Source organism: Haemaphysalis longicornis, unplaced genomic scaffold (genome assembly GCF_048455015.1).
Source record: "Haemaphysalis longicornis isolate Haplotype H1 unplaced genomic scaffold, Haemaphysalis longicornis Haplotype H1 scaffold_6, whole genome shotgun sequence".
Lineage (NCBI taxonomy): Eukaryota > Metazoa > Arthropoda > Arachnida > Ixodida > Ixodidae > Haemaphysalis > Haemaphysalis longicornis.
Genome location: NW_027526407.1, coordinates 57,489,928 through 57,510,999, shown reverse-complemented (window position 1 = coordinate 57,510,999; position 21,072 = coordinate 57,489,928). Strand labels below are relative to the sequence as shown.

Genomic DNA, 21,072 nt, shown 5'->3' with positions numbered 1-21,072 from the left:
GTCCCAGAAATGCGAATTACGGTTGGCAACATTGGCTGACCCTTACCGGTTGTAGTCATAGCGTAACAGCTCGGCGATCGCCTGCATGAAGATGTAGACGACCAGATCGGTCCGGGGCATGCTGAAGAAGCCGTGGACAAGCTCCTTGACGATCTTGAGGTCGTGGGCGTCCATGCTAGACGAATTCTTGAGGCGCATCATGAACGGCAAGTTGTCATTGATGGCGAACATCCATTGCTCCTCACTTAATTCGTCGTTCCCCTGTTGTTGAAAAAAAAAAAGCCGTTCCACTCAATGTGAGAGCCGTCGGAAGCGCCGAGCAGTGATTCCCCATAATGGGCTGTAGCGCCGTCATCCGCTCACTGCTACCACCCAATGCAATTTAAATTTCCCGCCTTCGCAGTGCTCGCGACCCCCTGCCTGAAACTGCGCCAGCGGGAGTCCTGTTCTTTTTATGCTTGCTTTTCCTCCCTCACGTGGCGGCGTTGCACTTCCACTTTTTTTAGCCTACTACCGTAAAAACCAACCCAACGAGCGTCCCTAACTAAATTAACGCAGGCGCTGCCGGTTAATCACGTATATTTTGCCTCAAATGTACCTGCAGTTATCATTGCGCTAACGACGAGTAGATGTATGACAAGCGCCAGTGGTTCGCGAGTTTCGAACGCTTGTGGCTATAAACCGCCCGGCTTTCGAAGCCTCTGTGGGACGCCGCGACGACGGAACGCCGTGTGGCCCTACTTGGGTCCAGCGTGCAAGCTACGATGACACAGCGATGCCCTAAAGTGCTCTGCACTGAAAAAAACTTGCACTCACGATAGACAGGCCAAGAAGCTGTCTACGGGATTAGGCTGACTGCATACCGGAAGTGTCAAGGTGTACCTGGGAGGCTCTGGACTCTGGTCCAGCGCGTACAAGCGTGCACGTATTTGCCCCCCCGTGAAAGCTATCGCCCAACGCCTCGACAAATGCAAGGCAAAGCGGAAGAGAACATGTCCTCCGGAAACGGCGGAAGCGGAACTAGACGGCGGCCCTCTTTGAAGGATGGCGCCACTAAACTTCCGCTGACGTGATAGAGGCGATCTAAGCACTGTGCGCGAAGCGACTAGTGAGAAACGCCGCTTTGAGGGCTTCTGAAACAGTAGCGACGCCTGCGCATATCGGACCCGAGCCTCAAGTTTGTGACCTTCGAAAGAGACGAGACGCTCACGCACGTTTAAAGATGCACTACCAGATCTTCGATTAGAGGCCAACTGCACTCAAATGTCACCTCGGCCAAATTTATTCTCATCTTGCAGTACGTACCACTGAAAAACACTCCCACCAACCAAACTTTTTAAAATTTGTTTAAATTAAGCGAAAGTTTTAATCATCCGAGTTTGAATTATCGCGAATCTATTGAACTCAAAACGCTCTACCCAAGTGATACGATGTATAAGCTTTGTCTTGAACTTCGGTCGAATTTGGTGGTGACCGCGTTCTTCTACAACGCGCACCGCGACGGTCGTTTTCCAACGCCTCGCACTTCAAGGACAAGCGGCGCCCCTCGGAAGTCTTTTCGTAAAAGACCCGGAACCCTGGCCGTATAAGCTTCCCTTAAAAAAAACTCCCACCTCCCCTCGCGGGAACCCCTGTGTAGATGCTATGCATAGGGGGTTCACGTTGCAGCGTTGGACAGCGGAGGAACGGCGCTGGAACGATGGAGCGGAGCGGCGCAGGCACCGTGTTTCATACCGCGCGTAACGGTGAGGGGACGCGCCGGCGCCAGTGCGTCTGCCGCGGCTATGACGCAACACAATCCACTTTAATCCAATCCAATCCAAGCCAAGCCAAGCCAAGCCAATCCAAGCCAATCCAATTGAATCCAATCCAATGCCCCTCGCGAGAGAGTGTTCGCTATCGGAGATGAGAGGGGGTGAGCGGCGGAGAGCGCAGCTGGCGCGGCGAGGAGAATGGGGGAGGGGCGGACGCCGACGACGACAACGCCGACGACGCCGGATGCAGGGACAAGGCGAGTGAATGAGATGCAGTCGCATCTAAAATAACTGGAACATGACTGATAACCCCGTGAAATGCCTTGTTAATCAGCTGGAAACATTTAAAATAACTCAGTCGCCGACGACGCTGCACCTGCCGGCGGAACGCGCAAACAGCCGTAAATCGGAAGTGACGTTGCGGCCTGCCGGGTGCTTTTTCCTTCGGCTAGCCAGGAGAACCGGTCGAGCTGCACTCGCTGTGAGCGCCTGCCGGCCGCTCGCTCGCCGGTTACAAGACAATTCGGCATGGCCGTAATGGCCGCGTTCTTCTCAATTTCCGTTTCAAACACCCCGATTTTTGATATTCGTTTGCGCCTTGCATACGCGTATTTCAGCTGTCCTATTTTCCATCTCGCATTCTGTTTAAGCAGACTATATGGAAATAGGGTTTTGAAGAGGTCGAAATTTTGAGGGCAGTTGGTCTTTAATTTGGGAGAGACGTCGTCGTATCCGTCGACTGCAATCTCACAGCGGAAAGCAGCGCAGATTTTACGGCTGTCATTAAAATTTGTTCTGCTACGTCTTGTTTATCCGAGGACACGACGCGTGTTTAGTTACGAGCGATTTTTTTTTTCCCTACGTGCGTACATACGTACTCCACGTCGAAGCGTCAGCGTCTGGTCCACGGCACTTCCCCAACTAACAGGAGCTGACCCCATTGTTGAAAACCGGGTCGGCTGAGTTGACTTCAGAGCACCATTACACGCCATTATGCGTGTTGTTGAGTCGTATCTCTATCCGCGGAATCGGCAGCCATGAAAACAAAATGGAAGTTTGGTTCATCTGGAAGGTTGTCTTGTTACAATAACACATAGACGCCTTTTAACGCAAAATTCACCTATATAAGTTATACATTAAGAAAAACCGAGAATAGGCATGCGACCCACAAGCTACTTTCCGTCAATAACTTATGGCTGCTTCTTGCTGTGGGCTGCTTGTTGCGATCGGCTGAGGCCCCATGCAAGTCGAACGGGTTATCTGATTGTAGAACAAGCTATTTGCGCTTGAGTTTGGTGCATATTCTTTTTATATGCAATACGGATGGTGGGGTAAACTATGAAAAATACGAACAGGTGGTAGTGGTGGTGATGATGATGATTGTGGTATCCCCTTTGTATAGCCAGGTGATGACGTGTCATCTTACCAAAAAAACTAATATACCTATGGTTTACACTCTTCGTTTAGTACTAGCGCTGCTCTTAGGGCAGGCACAAAAAACCTATTAGGCACAGAATACTTATTTTTTCCGTTACATGTGGTAGCTGTCCTATAGGCAATATTGCCCCCTCTGCTTTTCGCCCACCAGCATTCTAATCTGCTCTTCGAAGTTAACTCCCTCTGCGCTACCCTTAATTCCCAGGTCTTCTGGAAGCCGAATATTTCCCTCATGTATACATTTGGATGGATACCCTCGCATTCAAACCATATGTGCCGCAGAGTTTGTTTTTTTCCCGCAGACCACGCATACCCCGTCATTTTGTGTATACTTCCCCGCAAAGCTCTTAGCACGCAAGCAACATGCTCTGGCCTCACAAAACAAAGCACTGTCCTTGGAATTATTTCAGAAATTTTCCTTTCTGATGTCCAGTTTCTCAGCCCTGTACATCTCTAACGACGTTTTAGAGAGGTAAACCGAAGTACGGCGCACTCTGACGGCCGACAAGGCCTAACAGTCCTCAGGCGCGTTCCGCTTCTCGAGACGACACTGGCCAACTGGAATAAGCCGCAATGCCTCTCACGCGACCCTGTCTGTCGAGTCATGCCCGATGTCGTTCCCCGTAACCAAAATACGGCAACAAGTCCGGTCAGAAGCAAACCCAATGTGAACAGCGGTCCTCAGTTAAGGCCCCTAAAATTAGGGACCTTAGTCCTGAGTGGTATTGCTGCGCCATCTGGAAAGGCTGAGGGTAACCAAGATCGCGTTTTGCTGATAGTGACAGCATCAGTCAACATGGTGGCTTTCGTTTTAGATACCTAACCAAATACAGTGTTAACGTCACGAAGCATACGATGCAGCGGGAGAATTCAAACTTTGGCTTAAATCGTTTTATTTCCCAGTGAATAAAGCATCGTCTGCTCCCGGGCAAACGCTGCGGGTACAACAAAGCACAAAATCGTTCGAATACAGCAAACTTGCATTTATTGATTGATTTTGATTTGATTGAGGGGTTTCACGCGCCGACGCTTCACAGGCGATGAGGCGCGCCGTAGTGGAGGGCTCTGGATTAATTTTGACCGCCTGGGGATCTTTGATGTGCGCTGAAATCTCGAACACACGGGAGTTTTTGCTTTTCGACTTCATCAGAAAAGCGGCCGCCGCGGCAGGGAATCGAACCCGCGTCCTCGTGCTCAGCAGCAGAACGCCTTAGCCACTGAGCCACTGCGGTGGGTCAAACTTGCATTTCACTTGTCTTCATGGCCCGCTTAAGTGCAATCCGCTCGTCATGTAATACAGATTAGATCGGGGAAGGGGACGTGAGATTTTGCACGCGTTACAATAGACGCTTCACCTGCTGTTGTATTTCAATGTTCTTACCGGTTCGTCTGAAGGTGGTATGGTTTTTCGTGAACACATTGCTATTTTTATCTATAGACACTTATCTATAAATTTCCTCCACAGCGTATTCGATACCAGGGGAGCCAATGCACAGTTACAATACACGCTTCCCGTGCTGTTACATTTCAATGCTCTTGCCAGTTCATCTGAAGGTGGTTTGGTTTTTCGCGAAGACATTGTTATTTTTATCTATCTATCTATCGACACCCAGCGAACACATTGTTATTTTTATCTATAGACACCCATTATAGATTTCCCTTTACAGCGTATCCGATACCAGTGGAGCCAATGCAGAGGTAAAATAGACGCTTCACCTGCGTTTAAATTTCAGCACTCTTGCCGGTTCATCTGAAGTTGATCTGGTTTTTGGCAAACACATTGTTATTTTTATCTATAGAAGCTAATCTATAGATTTTCCTTTACAGCGTATCGGATACCAGTTGAGCCAATGCAGAGTTATAATACACGCTTCAACTGCTGTTATATATCAATGCTGTAGCCGGTTCATCTGCAGGTGGTTTGTTTTTGCGAACACATTGTTATTTTTATCTATAGGCAATTATCTACCTATTTTCCCCTACAGCGTATCGGATACCAGTGAAGCCAATGCAGAGTTACAATACACGCTTCACCAGCTGTTATATTTCAATGCACTTGTCTGCTCATCTGAAGGTGGTTTGGTTTTTCGCGAACACACTATTTTTATTTATAGACACTTATCTATAATTTTTTTCTCTACAGCGTATCGGATACCAGTGGAGCCAACGCAGAGTTAAAATGCACGTTTCCCCAACTGTTATATTTCGATGTTCTTGCCGGTTTATCTGAAGGGGGTTTGGTTTTTCGGGAACACATTGCTATTTTTATCTATAGACACTTATCTGTAGATTTTCCTCTACAGCGTATGGGATACCAGTAGAGCCGATGCAGAGTGGTGCTACAAAATCAGTGATTAGCGACCAGCTGGAAGGAACTTTGCGCAAAGTACGCACAGCGAAAGAGATGCCACCAGAAAATGGCTAAGAAAAAGACAGTAACAAAGCGAAAATATTTACGCCAAACTTTGCGGAATCATACGTGGTATTTAAGAGGTCAATTGAAGCAAGAAAAAAAAAACACTCGCTTGCGTTCCTAAACATAGTACTTTTTTTCCTTTGTGATTTTCTTCCAATGTCGCCTGAACTACGGAAACATTTCCGGAATTTGACGAATGCTTCTAGTAATGCGCTTTCCTAACGTTTTATATGTCAAACAAAATAATATGCAAAGCGATTGGTGTTGTGGCTCTTTGTACACCGTAGACCCCTTGCGAAATTAAAGGGGCTATGACACGTTCGGCTCATTCAAAAGACTTCGTTGTCCCCACAATAATGATCTAATTTTAACGCAGGCCTCTAAAAACTAAGCTAGGTATCCAGGGAAAGCGATAAAGTAGTTGCGGCTCAGCAGACATTCTCTAGCCTCGTCCGCATGACGTCACGGGGAGTTCAAGTGATCGGCGGTCGGCGACCGAAGCCACTGCCAAAAAACAGGGCTGCGATTGTTGTGCTGCCTCCAGTTCAATTTGATCGTATCACTTCAATGATAACGTGCGTTGACACATTGATAAAATCACTGCGTACACCAAGAAGCTTGAAATATTTTCCTCTCTTTCCTAACCTTTTTCGGTTAAAAATACGCCTTTCGGGACTTGAGGCTACTTCTTTCTAATTAACAGTCATGTATTGCCTACACAGCCCTTTTAAAGGTGCCGTGCAGATAAAATACAAGTTTCTTTCAAAAGATTTTGTTTTATAGTGCCGCCAGCGCTTGACCGGCAGCAAACGATGCTTTATTCATCGGGAAATTAAATTTAAGCCGAAATGTTTTCTCTCCCGTGTGTTTCGTGTCGTCTGCGATGACGTATCCAGGGCAGGTACTTAAGCGAAGGTTAGTATGCTGACTAGGGCTGCTGCGAACGGCGAAATGCCTTGTTTACTTTCACTCCTCCTAGATGGCGCTACGTTACTGCTGAGGACCGCTGCCGTTGATTAGGAGGGGAGAGATGATAGATCCCTGTGGGGCACCGATGTTTCCCCGCTGGAACGGATCTGTTCGAAGTTCCCCCAGGCTGATCGTCGCTGTTCTGTTACCAAGGAAAACAGAACATCAGAACATCTCCCTCCTCCTATTCAACATCACCATGATTAAATGATTGATTGATTGATTTATTATAGGGTTTAACGCGCCGACGCAACGCAGGCGATGAGGCGCGCCGTAGTGGAGGGCTCCGGATTAATTTTGACCACCTGGGGATCTTTAACTAACGTGCGCCGAAATCTCGTACACACGCGCGTTTTTGCTTTTCGCCTCCATCAGAAAAGCGGCCGCCGCGGCCGGGAATCGAACCCGCGACCTCGTGCTCAGCAGCGCAACGCCTTAGCCACTGAGCCACCGCGGCGGGCTACCATGATTAAAATCGCCAAACAGCTGCAGCTCCCAAATGTCAGATGCGTGATCTACGCAGACGACATTACACTATGGGCAAACCTAGGCTCCATACAAGAAAAGTCGCAAAATCTTCAAAATGCAGCGAATTGGATAGCTAAGCTTGCCTTGGAGAACGGCCTAAAATGCGCTCCAGCAAAGTCAGAATTCCTTCGGATCCACTGCACCACAGAAGTGTCCAGAAACACTCCAGTACAACTATACATAGGAACAGCGCCCATACACGAGAGGAGGCAAATTATAATACTTGGGATGCACCTGCAAGGAAATGCTCGAGCGGACACCCCCATAACGCAACTGCGGGCTAAATCCTCCCAACTGGCACGCATAAAACCAAGCGGCTAACAAACAACCGGAATTGGAAAGAGGGAAGAAGACACCGTCCGAATAGTACAAACAGTGATTATCCCTCGTATCGGCTACAGTCCACCGTTTCAAAATCTCACAAAGTCGGACGAGGAGCACACCAACGCCATAATACGCACAGCGTTCAAAGCTGCGCTCAGCCTACCCCAGTTCACCTCCAATGAGACCTGAGGCTAACGAACACCATGGAGGAGATAAAACACGCCACCCTTCAAGCACGACGAATATGTCTAGAAAAGTCCCGCACGGGGAGGGCGATCTTATGGCAACTGGCAAGTAGGCGATCCACCCGATCGCATACGCCAAGAGCAGGAACAGACCTAAACCCTACACAACGATCCCGCATCAAGGCGCTGCCCCTTCCCAAAAACATGCATCCTAATATAAACGTTGAAAAAAGAAAGGCCAGGGTCAAAAGAAAATTCGAACATCACGATAATACGGTGTACGTCGATGCAGCGAAGTATGATGCAGAAAACACGGCCTTAGTGGTGACTACCGGTGAAAGGGACATCACAGACTGCATCACCATGCGAAACACCACCACAAAGCACGCGGAGACCGGAGCCCTCCTTCTCGTGGTTTGCTGGGGTGAACGAAACGGCCCTGGTCTCAACATCGTCACCGATTCGCAAGAGGCCGTGCGAATGCTAGCGGCAGGAAGAATACTAAATGCACTTCGAAAGGTACTTCTGGAATCCCTCGAGAAAGCTCGCAACATTACGTGGACCCCCGGACACGAGGGACTGCCGGGTAACGAGGCGGCGAACAGGCGATTTCAATCCCCACCACCCTGTGACTGACGCCTTACGATACCCTACCACCACTACGTACGGTGAATACCTACAAAAAGCCAGGATAGAGCGGGCTACATATCCAACACCGCTTCGCGAACTAACAGCAACTGAAGCCCCGATGGTACTATCTTGATCACAGTTAGGGTGAACACGGGAGCGCGTGTCGTTCCGTGCGCGGGAGCCGCCTGTCGGCGTTCCGGGTAACTTCGCACGCATGCGCAGTTCGTTTGCAACGAGGCTATGTGACGCGCGTGCGAAGTTACCCGGAACGCCGACAGGCGGCTCCCGCGCACGGAACGACACGCGCTCCCGTGTTCACCCTAACTGTGATCAAGATAGTACGTAAGATTCAAACGAATGCCTTCATACATAAATCTCGCTGGGCGAAGATTTTCCAGCAACGGCACCCCGACTACACAGAAAACTGCAGGCTATGCGGAGAGACTGCTACCCTCTTCCATGCCACGTGGGCGAACACCAAAAGGACTCGCCACTGACTTCACGTGAATCATGGGAGGCCGCACTCGTCAGCCCTGACTTACAGATTTACTTCAATAAAGTTCATTCAGTCGGCGAAAACGCTGCCACCACTGGCTTTGTTTTTGACCGGATTGGTACCTAGCTTATTTTCGTCACCGTTGATAGTAATCGTTTCGTGAAACATTGGGTATGCTCGACAGAGTCACAGAAGACAATGTCGGCTATGCCAGTTGGCCTGTGTAAGAAGCTCAACGCGCCGGACGGCTGTGCAGCTATAACCGGCGCAGCGCCCGCAGTAAGCACTACTGCTTGTATGTTTACGTTCGCGTTCGTAACTTCCACTGCTTACCCCACCATTCTTACTGCTACAAAGAGAATATGCATTAAATTTAAGGGACAATAGCTCGTTCTGCAAGCTTATAAGCCCCGGCTAACTTGCGTTTGATTTTGCCGGCCCTCAGCCAATGACCATAATACGACATTGGTTCTACTGCGGGAAATGAGCACGCGGGTCGCATAGCCAATTTTTCCAGATTACATAGCTTGTTTAAGTGAACTTTGCGTTATCAGTTGTGTCAGTGTTATTCTAACAAGGGAATCTTTTGAGTGAACCAAACTTGCCTTTATGACTCTTTTAGGCAACGCACGTTACATTTTCGGGCGCTGTTGTAATTATTTTATCATAGTCACCACCGACGCCAGTGACAGCGCTGGCTCCAACATCGCACTACGGAAGTGGCGACTCAAGACAGCCGCACAGCGGTTGTACTTGCCAGGTATCCGACTACGGTGTCTCTGACTTGTCCCTTCTTAGCTTCTGCCGACAGGTTGCGCACGATGTTGTCCCAGTAGAGGGTGCGGTTGGTGACAGCGGCCGACACCTTGGACACTCCGAAACCGAGCACGGCGTCCCTCATGTATACACGCCAGCGGCTGTCCTCTTCCTTTATGTCGGGATCGAGCTTTTCCTGGATGGATTCGCCCACCTCTAGCACGACGCGGGACTCGCGGTTCTTCTTCACCACGCTCAGCTTGAAGATCGTGTTAATACCCTACGAGGTGGAAGACCGGGCTCGGATTAGGACCCTTTTGTATACACGGTATACTGCGACGATAATTGAAACATTTTTTAAAATTTTTCATCTGTGAAACGCCGCTCAGTTCGCGCTCACACCTCCCAAAAAGGTCGCATATTGTGGTGTATTTTGTTTGACACCGGGAACAACGACGGTATTTACCTCTTTATTCTGAAAATAAAAACGATTTTCGCCTATGAGAAAATGGCGGCCGATTTGGACGTGCGAGTCAGCGCAAGTTGTTCTTGGAACGACAGCGCCACCTGGGGCATGCAGAGCGAAACGCACGTTTGGGATTCACGGTATGAAGGAGCCAAATCGTGTAGCAGACGATCAGAAAACCTCTTCCGTCCCAAGTTTACGATGATCAGATATACTTGCATAACAGCTGATACCAATCGAAAATATTCCCACGGTTCATTGTTGCCAATAAACGTTAAATTTGTTTCCTCACCTGCTTGCACATTTTCCGATCGCCTGCTACGTCATTTGGCTCTTTCCTGCCGTAGAAGCAGCGTGAATCCGCATCGTCCGCTTCGCTCTGCATATCCCAGGTAGCGTTCGCAACCATCGTCAGCTTCGAAAATACATTGCTCTGCCGAGCAAGTATCGCCGCAACTCCTAATTCACAGGCAACTTCGCCGCATACAGCAACGTCATTTGTGTTTTCGTGCTCGCTGAGCCGGCAAAGAACTAGCAACTCCGGTTATAAAACATTTCCACTCAGGGCAGCGTCAGTGCGCGTGCGCCATTCACATCAAGGAGAAACGTTATTTTTGGACGATTCTTCCAACATAGGCAAATGCGTTCATGCGTGTCCAAAATGAAAACTAAACTAGCTACATGCTTCCGTCCATAACAACTTCCGCAAGTCATCGAGTGCCAATCCAAATCCAGAACTGCCCATCACGCCCACGGCGGCGGATCCGATCGCAGCGCCAGATTCCTCTTTAGTTATTATATGAAACTCTATGACGCCACCCGTATATTTCTTGTCGCATCACCCGCCGTCCAATAGGAACAGTACGGCGTGGCATCCGCGTCTGGCTGCCGGCGGCGCGCCGTTGCGCCGCCGGCAGCCGATTGCGGAGGCCCCGAGTACGGACGACGGAAAACTAGTTCGGCCGCTCATCCGTGGTGTGGCGCGCGGAAGAGGGCGTCCCGCCCTACGTCACCGCTTTAGCTTGACAGGAAGACTCGGAGTAAACATGGACGCGTATGAGTGCCACCTCGCAAAAACTGGACAAACCCTGTAAATTGATTCTGATAGCTTCCGCAAAGCGGTGCTATCAAGCGGGAGAACGTGAGGTTCCTTGATTTCCGGGATCCGCATTTCGGGTTTTCGGGTCCCTCGCTCGCCGCCACAGCGAGACCGCGCTGTAGCACTGTAGCAAGACCGCGCCATAATCTTCGTCGCAACGTGGTTTACTCGCGAAGTTTGAATTATCTATTTCGCGTTGTTGCGCCCTGTGGAAAACGAAAACTACAATTCGTTGAGCACTTTGACCCAATAGCGGCGGCACGGCACCATTCACCCACCCTGTACGGCGGAACATGGATACTTACGAGCGCCCCCTCGCAAACACTGGACAAACCCTGTAAATTGATTCTGATAGCTTCCGCAAAGCGGTGCTAGAACGTGGGAAGGGCACGAGCATATAGTTTCATTGTACGAAACTCTGTGGGCAGGAGGAGGCAACAGGAAAGTGGCGGTTTCGTCATTTTCGTCTAACGGGTCAGGTAACGTTATACAAGCGGCGTTGGGTGGTGATTTATCGCTCGCTAAGCGTCCGAACACCACACGCGTGAGCACGAACACGCTGCGGGCGCAGCAAATTGTATGGCACTGCCGCTGTCTCCACCGCTGTTTTCAACGCTCACGACGGCCTTCACAAAATATGATGACAAAGCCCGGTCGCCAGTTCCCAGCAAAACACGCCCCCACCCGCGCGCGTGCCAAGTCAACACTGATCTCCAGGAGGCTTCTTGGGATGACCTTGGCCGGTAAGACCGTAACTAACACTTCTACTTAACACGATGTTGCCGATGATGGCCACCCTCCTAAGCTATCACCATCATCCACTTCCTCTCAGCGTCAGAAACCCTGCTCGCTAAAGTTTCAAGCTTTGACCCCCTTGCTAGCTAAGGTTTTCACGATGCGCAGCCAGTATTTCAGTACGCGTCTTGCTGGGATTCGCGATCGGGAAAATGGCCAAAATACCCTCCACCACTGGCCAGCAGAGGGACCGTGATCACGCAGCTCACTTCTCTGTCCCTCGGTCCCTCCAGTACTGTGCCTCCAGGAGGGAGCAAGCGCGACATCACCCTTCCAGCCAAAGCTTCGGCGCCTCAAAGATATGTGTTGCTCAATTATTTTGAGAGTTAGAAAAACCACCATTTTCGCCACCGTTCAGGCATGAAACTTTGAAGCCTCACTCGGCAGGTAAGCATGTATTTTGTAGAACACCCTGTTGGGCAAGTTGGTGCGTATTTGGTAAAACACTGAAGCGCGACTCAACAAGCACAACAGAAAGACGACAAACATAAGCGCTCACTATCACAGAAACTGCGACTGTGGCGCGAACAAAGGCGGATGCGTGCGCAGAATACAAGCAAGAAGGGGGGCAGCCTGAGGCGTTTCTCGCTTCAAGGAGCCATGAAGACAAAATACAAGTTGGGTTTATTCGAAAGACTGCTTAGTCCCGATAACAATGATACCAATATCACCGCAATCTTCGAACAAGTAACGGAGATATTGAAGAAAACGTGTGAAGCAGTCGCGACCCCCTAGCCGATTTCCCGCAACTTTTCTATGACGTCACGGAACCTTGTTTGTGCGATTGGCGGCCGCCTAACTGACGCGACGACACATGACTGGACGTCTGTAATGGGGCCTCTAGTTCCATTTGACCGCATCACTTGAATGCTAACGTGCAGTTAACGCAGTGAAAATTATGTTTTATTGTTGGCCCGTATGACGTCATTCTTGCTCGTAACACGTCACTGCGACGCAAAATTTGAAAGTTTTTAAATACTTCTTGCTTTTTTTTCGTTAAAAAAACAACTTTTGTGGCTGTAATGGAGCTGAGTGAGATACTGAATCCTAGTTCTTTCAAATTAAACGAAGTTGCATTTTCTCTTCATGGCTCCTTTCAGTAAAGGTAACGTCAGGGCGTCTCCTCAGCTTTTCTTTCCTCCATGGCTTGTTCGCAGCCCATCGTTTATTCCTCGCCTGCAGTTTTCTCTCTAACCTGCAGGCGTAAGTACGTCGCGTCACCCCGTGCACCTCCCTCACCTCAGAAAGAGAGAGGCGTATGATGAAGTTGAAGAAGTAGACGGAGTCGACGTTGCGCTCCAGCCACTCGGTGAAGCTTAGGTCCAGGAGGTGGAGGGTCTTTCGGGCCCGCTCGTCGACGGGCGTCGGTTGCACGTGGAAGTCAATGCAGGACCGGTAGAAGAGGATGAGGTTGCGATACGGGCTCGATCCCACCTCACCCGGTTCGATGGTGAACAAGGTGAGGTTCATGGCGTTCATGAGGTCCTGGTTGTACTTCTCGTACAGGGACACCGACTGTCCTTGCGTGGCGTAGCCGTCGCACGAGTAGCTGCGAAAATGCAGTCAGTTTACTTGACGACAAAAAAGAAAAAGTCCATCAGGAGGTGGGCAAGAAAGGCCGTTCGCCTGGTGAGACCTCGTCTCCGGGCACGCCAGCAACATCTCGGACACCTAACCAGCCTGACAGAACGACGCATGCGCTGAACATTTTATTCGGTAAATTAAAAGGCGATAACCTAGCAGTTATCTGAGGCTTCATTACTGCTAAACCTTGTTTGCATCTCTTTCCTCACTTTCGTGTCTTGACGCGAATCACTCCCACAGACAGACCAGCCGCCATTCACGCGGCGTCTTCCACACAGTGAGAGCTCTTTTCTGCGTGCGTCTGTTCTACGCAGGTGCCGTCACGTGCACTTTGACGGGGCACGCTTCAGGCTAATTCTTGTGTCATTCTGCCGTGGTGCCGGGGTAGAGCTGTGTCTGAAGGTACGCCCTCACTTGTGGAAATAAGCGCGCGCTCACAACCACCTCCTCTTTTTGAAGGCCGCACGGTAGTTCGCGCGAGCAAAAGCGGCGGCGGTGGAGGGTTCGGAACCGGTCCTTGTCCTCTCTGACGGGGGAGCACGGGAGGGTCCCCGCGTTTTTTAGTCGCTCTTCCTGCTCTTCTGCTCTGACCACAACCGTCTCGGGTTGTGCTCGGGTCCTTGGCGGGTGCTCGGGTCAGCTAGCAGCTCACGTGACCCCGGCACTCTGGTTGACTGGTTGTGTTCGGCGCAAAGGGGCGCGCCGCGAAAAATGGGGCACAGTCCCATCCTTGCGCGGCATAAGCCCCGTGTACATGGACGCGACGGGTGCCAGTTGAGTTGAGTGGCGGGTTCAGCTTACCTCGACGCGTCCGTGTTATATGAACCCCGTCCAAAGAATCGAGGTGATGGGAGCGGCGGGGTTCCCGGAAAAGGGGCTACCGTATTTTCACGATTGTAACGCGCACCCTCTTTTGCTAAAGGGTAGCTTAATATTTGTGTGCGCGTTAAAATCGGGCTCAAACCCGAAATAGGCTTTAAAGCGGCCAGCAGCATTGCCATGCGCAACGGACACGAAGTACCCGCAAAATCCAACTCAATCCAATAAAAACAATCCGTCAACACCACATGAGTGAATTTCGGCGCACTGTTTCCTCAATGGCATGCCGCATACCCTGATCAGCTGTTGCACATTTTTTGTGTTTCTGCTTAGCCCCTAACGCTTAGCCCCTAACGCTTAGAATTATGAAGATCAAGGCACTTGAAATCGCAAGCAGCTTTAGTGTTCCCCGCGATAACTTTATTTCCAGCAGCAGCTGGATAAGCACCCTTGTGAAGCACAATTCATTTTTGGCTTCCAGAGCTGCATGCCAAATAAAATCACCCTCTTCCAGGTACATGGTGTCATGTCTTTTCCATCTGCGCAGTACCGTCAGTGTCACATTTTTTTTTTTTTTCGAATTTTCCTCCGCGAACTTACCCGCGCGTTACGATGGGGGGCGCGTTAGAACCGCGCAGATACGGTAATCTGCTCCCCGCGGCCCGCCGACTCAGCCCGACCAGCGAGCTAACCCACCCCCTGCCTCCGAGTTGACTGGACTCGCCGCGACGGCTCTCTGACCAGCCCCGTCCGCTTATACATGGGGGTGTGAAGTCCAAAAAACCTGTTTATTTCGACTCAACGCGCCCTCGTCGGGTCAATGTAAACGGGGCTATAGAAATCTTGCCGCGAAAGAGCGTTTTGCGGCGCACCCTTATTGCCGCAAGTGAAGACGTACCTTAACGCACTTTCCTCTTGCACTTGCTACCCGGGTTCAAATCATACACGTATTTAAATGTGTTCTCATTTGCTTTGTCTATACAGTGGCAGCCGTTTCGGTATTATTTGTGTTGATGCTGCCGACGGTCCCTTTGCGTGTTTGATCAAACATCTTCAATACTTCTACCAGGCGGTGGCCAAAAAGTCTGAGCTTGCTGAGGGGCCCCTTCTCCCAAACACGTGAATAACTTCCCGGGAACTTAAACAGCGTTCCAGAACGATGCTTGGGCTAAGAAACGACGCTCACTACGTGCGCTAAAGATCAGAGACGTCTATATAATTTACCCACACATTTGCACGGCCGAGGGGAAAACAAAAAAAAATGTTACTGCAAAAGCAAATGGCAGGAATTCTCCTGAAGTACAGGGCGAGCTGTGCTGAAACACTCGATCGAGGGCAATATCACGATTGTCATTAGTAGATTAGTAAACACCGGGTACTATGAGTACTGTCAGCCATAATTTGTTTCTCCCAGTTTCATATACTAATATATACTAGAGAGAAACATGGTCTCCTTGTGCCGCGTTCGTGGGCAGTTAGCCGCTTAACAGCGAAGCTGCGCGTTCGAGGCTTTCATATGACAAAATGTGGTAGCACTGTCGCAGCGATGTGAACACTGTACAGCCTAGCTATGAAGACAGTAAGCGCCAAGCACTCATAAAGAAAGCTAAAAGAATGCTTGAACGAGAAGCTTATATCGGCTAAGCATTTCGAAACTACTAAATGTGGTGGCAGAGTTTATACTGGTCAACATTCTTGAGAAGAGGAAACATTAAGTGTATTTGAGGCGAGACACCAATACACAAGTGATGCTTGCATTGTTCTTTTTAATTCAATAAACATGGCTGCTTGATTTCTTCGATTGAAATAAACACGCCGTCAAAAACAAAAAGCTTTCCTGGCGCCCCCTCGTGGCAGTTTTCTAAGTTCTCGGTAACGAAAAGTTCCAGTAGATGGCGCGAGGAGTGCGACCCGGCAGAAATGAGTTGGCGCGGACGGGAATCGGTCGGCTGACTTTCGGAAGTTCTACGCAGCTTTATAGTGCCTAGAATATACTGGCATTCTAGGCACTATAGCAGCTTAGCCTTGCGATAAGGGAACGCCAGCCAGCTTCGCTGTCAACATCGGCGTTCGCGACGTTAAGCCAGTAAACTGCTGAATTAATTTTTTAAAGCGAAGCTTTAAAGGTCTCGTCCAGCGGTCTCTCCGTCGGTGCGCAAGTTGACCTTCATTTGACCTCAGTGGCGACACACACCTTGCAGCGCATCACGTGACTCGCCGAGCTCGCTTTCGGCGCTGCGCACAAGGCCCCGTTTTCAGTCAGTCTGGGGCGGTATTCTCGAGTTCTGTCCCTTTTGCGTCCCTTTGAGAAGTGTCCCTTTTGACAAGCCCTGATTGGCTAAAAGCAAGCAACCGGAAGTGACGTAACGCAAGCGCGGCAAACCTACTGCCAACTCTCACTGTTTAACCGGAAGTACGTCACGTGGAACAGACGTAAAAGGGACGTTTTCAAAAGGGACAGTGACGAGAATACCGCCCCTGCTCAATTGAACCGCGGCGGCTCCGGTGCGAGCGGCCACTCATCTGACCTACCCCGCTGTTTCCTCACTGCCCTGCAGCTGCTGGCTGTACACGCATGCGCCGCCGCTGGGTCGGCCGCCCAGTGGCAGCACTCGTGCTTTTCCATTAGTCATTCGTGTGTCTGTCTCTTAATACTTGTCGGAGACCGCGGAAAGGACCGCGGCGACCGCTTTTCTGACGGTGGCGAAAATTGAAAACGCCCGTGTGTTCCAGATTTCGGCGCACGTTAAAGAACCCCAGGTGGTCAAAATTAATCCGGAGCCCTCCACTACAGCGCGCCTCATCCCCTCGTAGTGTCAGCGCATTAAACAGCTAATAATCAATCAAGACTGAGGAAGGGCGAGCCGTTAGGCTTGTAAAACGCAGGAAGCAGGACCACAATCTTCGAAGGCAGGCAGGCTTTCGACGAACGGTGCAACAAACAAAATGTCAACCAAGTGAAACCGAAACTCAACCAGACTAATCCAAGCTTTTGTTTTGCATATCCGGGGTTCGCAAAGCTAAGCCGCACTTTGATTTTTTAGCACGAAAGTGTTTTATTCCCGGATACACCAAAATTTCGCTGACGTCATATCCGTCACGGAAGTGACGCCAGTACAACGAAGCAAGCGGCCTGTAAAGGGTGCACCCCTGCACGCAGGGTCTTCTTGCGGGGAAGGAACCATTAGTACTAAAGAGTACGTTATACTTAGAAGTGGTTGTTTTCGAGGTTTATCTTTGGTTTTTATATTTATTTTTCGGGTTTTATATTTGACGTTTGCGGGTTTTATATTTATATTTATAGTTGCAATTGGTGTAACATGGCCCCCAGACGCTTCCGGGTGCGGGAAGTAGCGGTACTCTTAAGCGTAACTTATTTAGTGACGCTAGTTTGCCCCCATCGCGCCTTTCTCCTGATCTTGGCCAGTCGGCTTGGTAAGCGAGAGCGAAGAGCCCAACTACGTTATTGGAGCACCCAATAAACGCGGGTTTGGCCTTTCTGTTGTGTCTTGTGTGTTCCCGCTACGCCAGTTGGCGTTCCGTGGCGGAGTCCAGTGGAGCTAGCCTTGCAGCCTCTTCGAGTGCGAGCTAGGTCGCCGTCAGAACCGTGGTCCCCGCAATATTTTCATATCATAAGTGCAATATTGCCCTCGCAAAATGTCTCCCCAGCAATGCATTTGTGTTAGCAGGTGAAGTGGACAAAACAGATCGGCGTAAGCTTGGTCTGTGTAAGCTGGCTTTCCAACATTACGTCTTGCGCAGTGAAGCTTGTCCGTCTGTTCATCTATGGGAGGAGTTTGGTTAGATCCCCCGTTTATACTACTCTCCACCGACTTGAACGTATCACGGCACACTGCGACCTGACTTTTGTCCGCCAAGTTCAAACGGTTAGGGTAGGAGAGTTAGTGAGGTGCGTATACGACGCGGTTGAGAAACGGACGTCCCATGTTCGTCAAGTCCCGTTCAGATAATACTTCAGCTATGGAGTATGCTCAATCGCAAACTGCAAACAAACGCGTTTCCGTTTCTCGCACTCCGACCAGCTTCGCTGGTCACCCTTCTTGCCACAGCGGAAGGGCGTTGAACTTCCCTTCTAAGAACGGGAGGAGAAGCGCACTCACGAGTAGAAGTCCGAGCACGCCTTGTTAGGACTGTTGTGGTCAGTCTTGCTGTCAGAGTCGGCCTTGGCCTGGACGCAGCCGGGCGACGAGCAGGGGCTGTTGAGAATGACCGAGCTGTTGCCGAAGGCATCGAGCGGTTTGGTGATCACCAGCACCGCCACCACCACGACCACCAGCAGCAGCGCAAGCACGGCCAGCGCCATGAACAGCATGCGCCGGCTGTCGTCGTCTTGTCCCCCCTTCGGGGTTGCCACAGGAATAACCGGTTCCTCAACAACCGGCTCCTCCTCCCGAGGCCACTCGGGAAACAAGTCGACGGCTGCGCGCCGCCCACAATAGGGGACCGGTGAAAAGCGCAAAGGCTCACGGGCACGCCTGCGACTTCCGGTTCGAGATCTCTCCTGCCCTCCCGAACGCCGGCGGCTTTCAGACCCCTGTTTGCGTGCGTTGTTAATTTGTCACAGGGTGCTTACTTGTCAGATAAACCCCTAGTAGGGTCAATTGTTGTTTATGAAATTTCCGATGCATGAGCGTTTTTGTAGCGTGAGCTGCAATGGCCGAGGTTGAGCAGTTTCTCGTGGCTCCTGGAGAGCCGTGCTGCGCATGCGCGAGGAGCAGTGGCGTCTCACGGTGCACAGCCGGCGCGCAGGAGCAGCCGCCGCCGCGATTGAATTTGATTGGATTAGATTGGATTGAATTGGATTGGATTAAATTGGACTGTACTGGATTGGATTGGATTGATTTGGATCGGATTAAATTGGACTGGATTGGATTGGATTGATTTGGAAATAGTTTTAGCAGCAGTAAGCATGATAATCAGCTAATCGTAGACAACCAGGAAACCTAAGAATAACCAGCTGAACCTTAGCCTACTCTACGTATATCCTGGCATACCCGAGCTAAGCCACTGCTAATTTTTTTCCCCTGGTGGAAATGGACAAACAAGCACACACGCGCGTGAAAGCCGACGGCGTACGGGAAAGCAAGGGGAGCTCCCGTACCGGAAGTGGCGGCACTCCGCGGGAGAAAACAATGTAACCATGAGCCTTTGCGCTCCTTACCGGTCACCTATGCAGTACACTCTCGATAAACGGGACTTCAAGGGACCGAAAAAATTAGTTCCATTTAAAAGGCGTTCCGTTTACTGAGATAGATCGACAAAAGTGCAAATTTATGTGCGTACACACTCCTAACGGCATTTCATGAACTCTAAGCACTGGAAGATGAATGTAGCTGATAATTTTTCAGAAAGCAAGAGACTTAGGTACAACATTGACAAAGTATATATGGCTAAAATTAGTCACCGTGTCCTAAAAATTCGTGAAAATGCATCAAAGAGCCGCTTTTGAAGTCAAGAATGGTGTCCTTTCTTTTGTAACGTAAGCGCTTGGTGTGCACGCCACAGGCCTCGACATCGCGAGGGATTACGAGCCCCCGAATCTAGAAGGCGGCAACATATTAATGAAGCACGAATAAGCACCACGATGGCACGAACGAGGCGGCAGGAGCTGAGCCCTGTAATTTCGGCATCTTTAATCGAGACCGAACGACTAGAACAACAACTGTGATGTTGCATTCGTCGGGCTAATACGGCTGACTACTAACGAGACGAGGCTTACGAGGTCAAGAAGGATTCAAAAAAGAAAACGAAAACTAAGCAGATGCTATTTACGAAAAGCTGATGCTATTGCATGGCCATGGGTTTGACAAGAAGTTCCGTGTTCCGTTTACACGGCGAGGCGGAAATTTTAGTTCCGATTACCAGAAGTTTTTTTTTTTTTTACTTTATCTGAATACAAAACCAACCAAATTACGAGCTACAGTTCTGTTCAAGCGGCGATTCCGTTTAAGCGGTTTCCGTTTATCGAGATTCTACTCTACAAATATAGAACTGATGATGAAGATGCGTAGTGGCTTCCCATTTGTAATGGGGTGGCGTTGCACAGCGGCGTAAGTCGCAAAGCCACAATCACCTCGTCAAAAAATACAAACAAAATAAATAAAAAATAATATCAAAATAACAAGAAAATACTTTTACGAAATTTTTGTGCTAGTCTGACTTCTTTGTTCGCATGTCTTCCCGGATTGTTCTCTGGTCTTTTCCCAGCAACATTTTAACCTCCTTTTACTAACCTCTACTGCTGTCCACTTCACTTTTCCGCTAATCTTAAAGCCAAGGGCTTCCGGAAGCTGGATGGCTCCATCACTGAGGACTGGACGGATACTTTTGCACTCCGTTACAATACTTCGCATGGTTTCTGGCTCATTTCCGCAGCCTGCGCATAGTTCTTCCTGTACCGGCTCGCGGATAAGCGTTTTTGTCCGCAAGCAACCCGCTCGGGCTTCAAAAAGCCCAAGCGGGTTGCAAAAACTGGCGCCCTCTTGCGGGAACCGCGTGCGCTTCCGCCATGTTGGGGGATTCCCGGATCTCTGGATACCGCTGTGTACACGATAGCCCGGGGTTACAGCGACGCGCACGTCGGCATTTATCGTTGTCAAAGATTCCCAAATACTGCCGTGTAACTTGCTGTGCACAAAGATAATACGAGGACGACCACGGAAATAGCGCGACATTTTTTTTTTTCTCAACGGAAGCATGACTCGAGCCCTGCGTGAAGTCGCTTGCGGGTGTCGACTTCCCTTCACGCAGTAATATTAGCTAGATCGCATGCATAGTCACGAAGCGAATAATA

The 21,072-nt window shown here is 49.9% G+C and overlaps 1 protein-coding gene across 6 annotated transcripts in view; it reads right to left on the bottom strand.

The window, feature by feature from the left end:
- The window catches only part of LOC144142747 (uncharacterized), a 140,361-nt gene that overhangs the window by 33,472 nt on the left and 85,817 nt on the right, over nt 1-21,072 (bottom strand). For 5 of the 6 annotated variants that reach the window (XM_077674433.1, XM_077674436.1, XM_077674434.1 and 2 more), the window contains 4 exons: nt 18,380-18,698; nt 13,095-13,404; nt 9,497-9,775; nt 47-261 (listed from right to left, as the gene is read on the bottom strand). In XM_077674433.1, coding sequence (XP_077530559.1) covers nt 47-261; nt 9,497-9,775; nt 13,095-13,404; nt 18,380-18,698 — 1,123 coding nt within the window. The remainder of the gene's footprint in view (nt 1-46; nt 262-9,496; nt 9,776-13,094; nt 13,405-18,379; nt 18,699-21,072) is intronic. The other variant, XM_077674438.1, reaches the window with a different exon arrangement.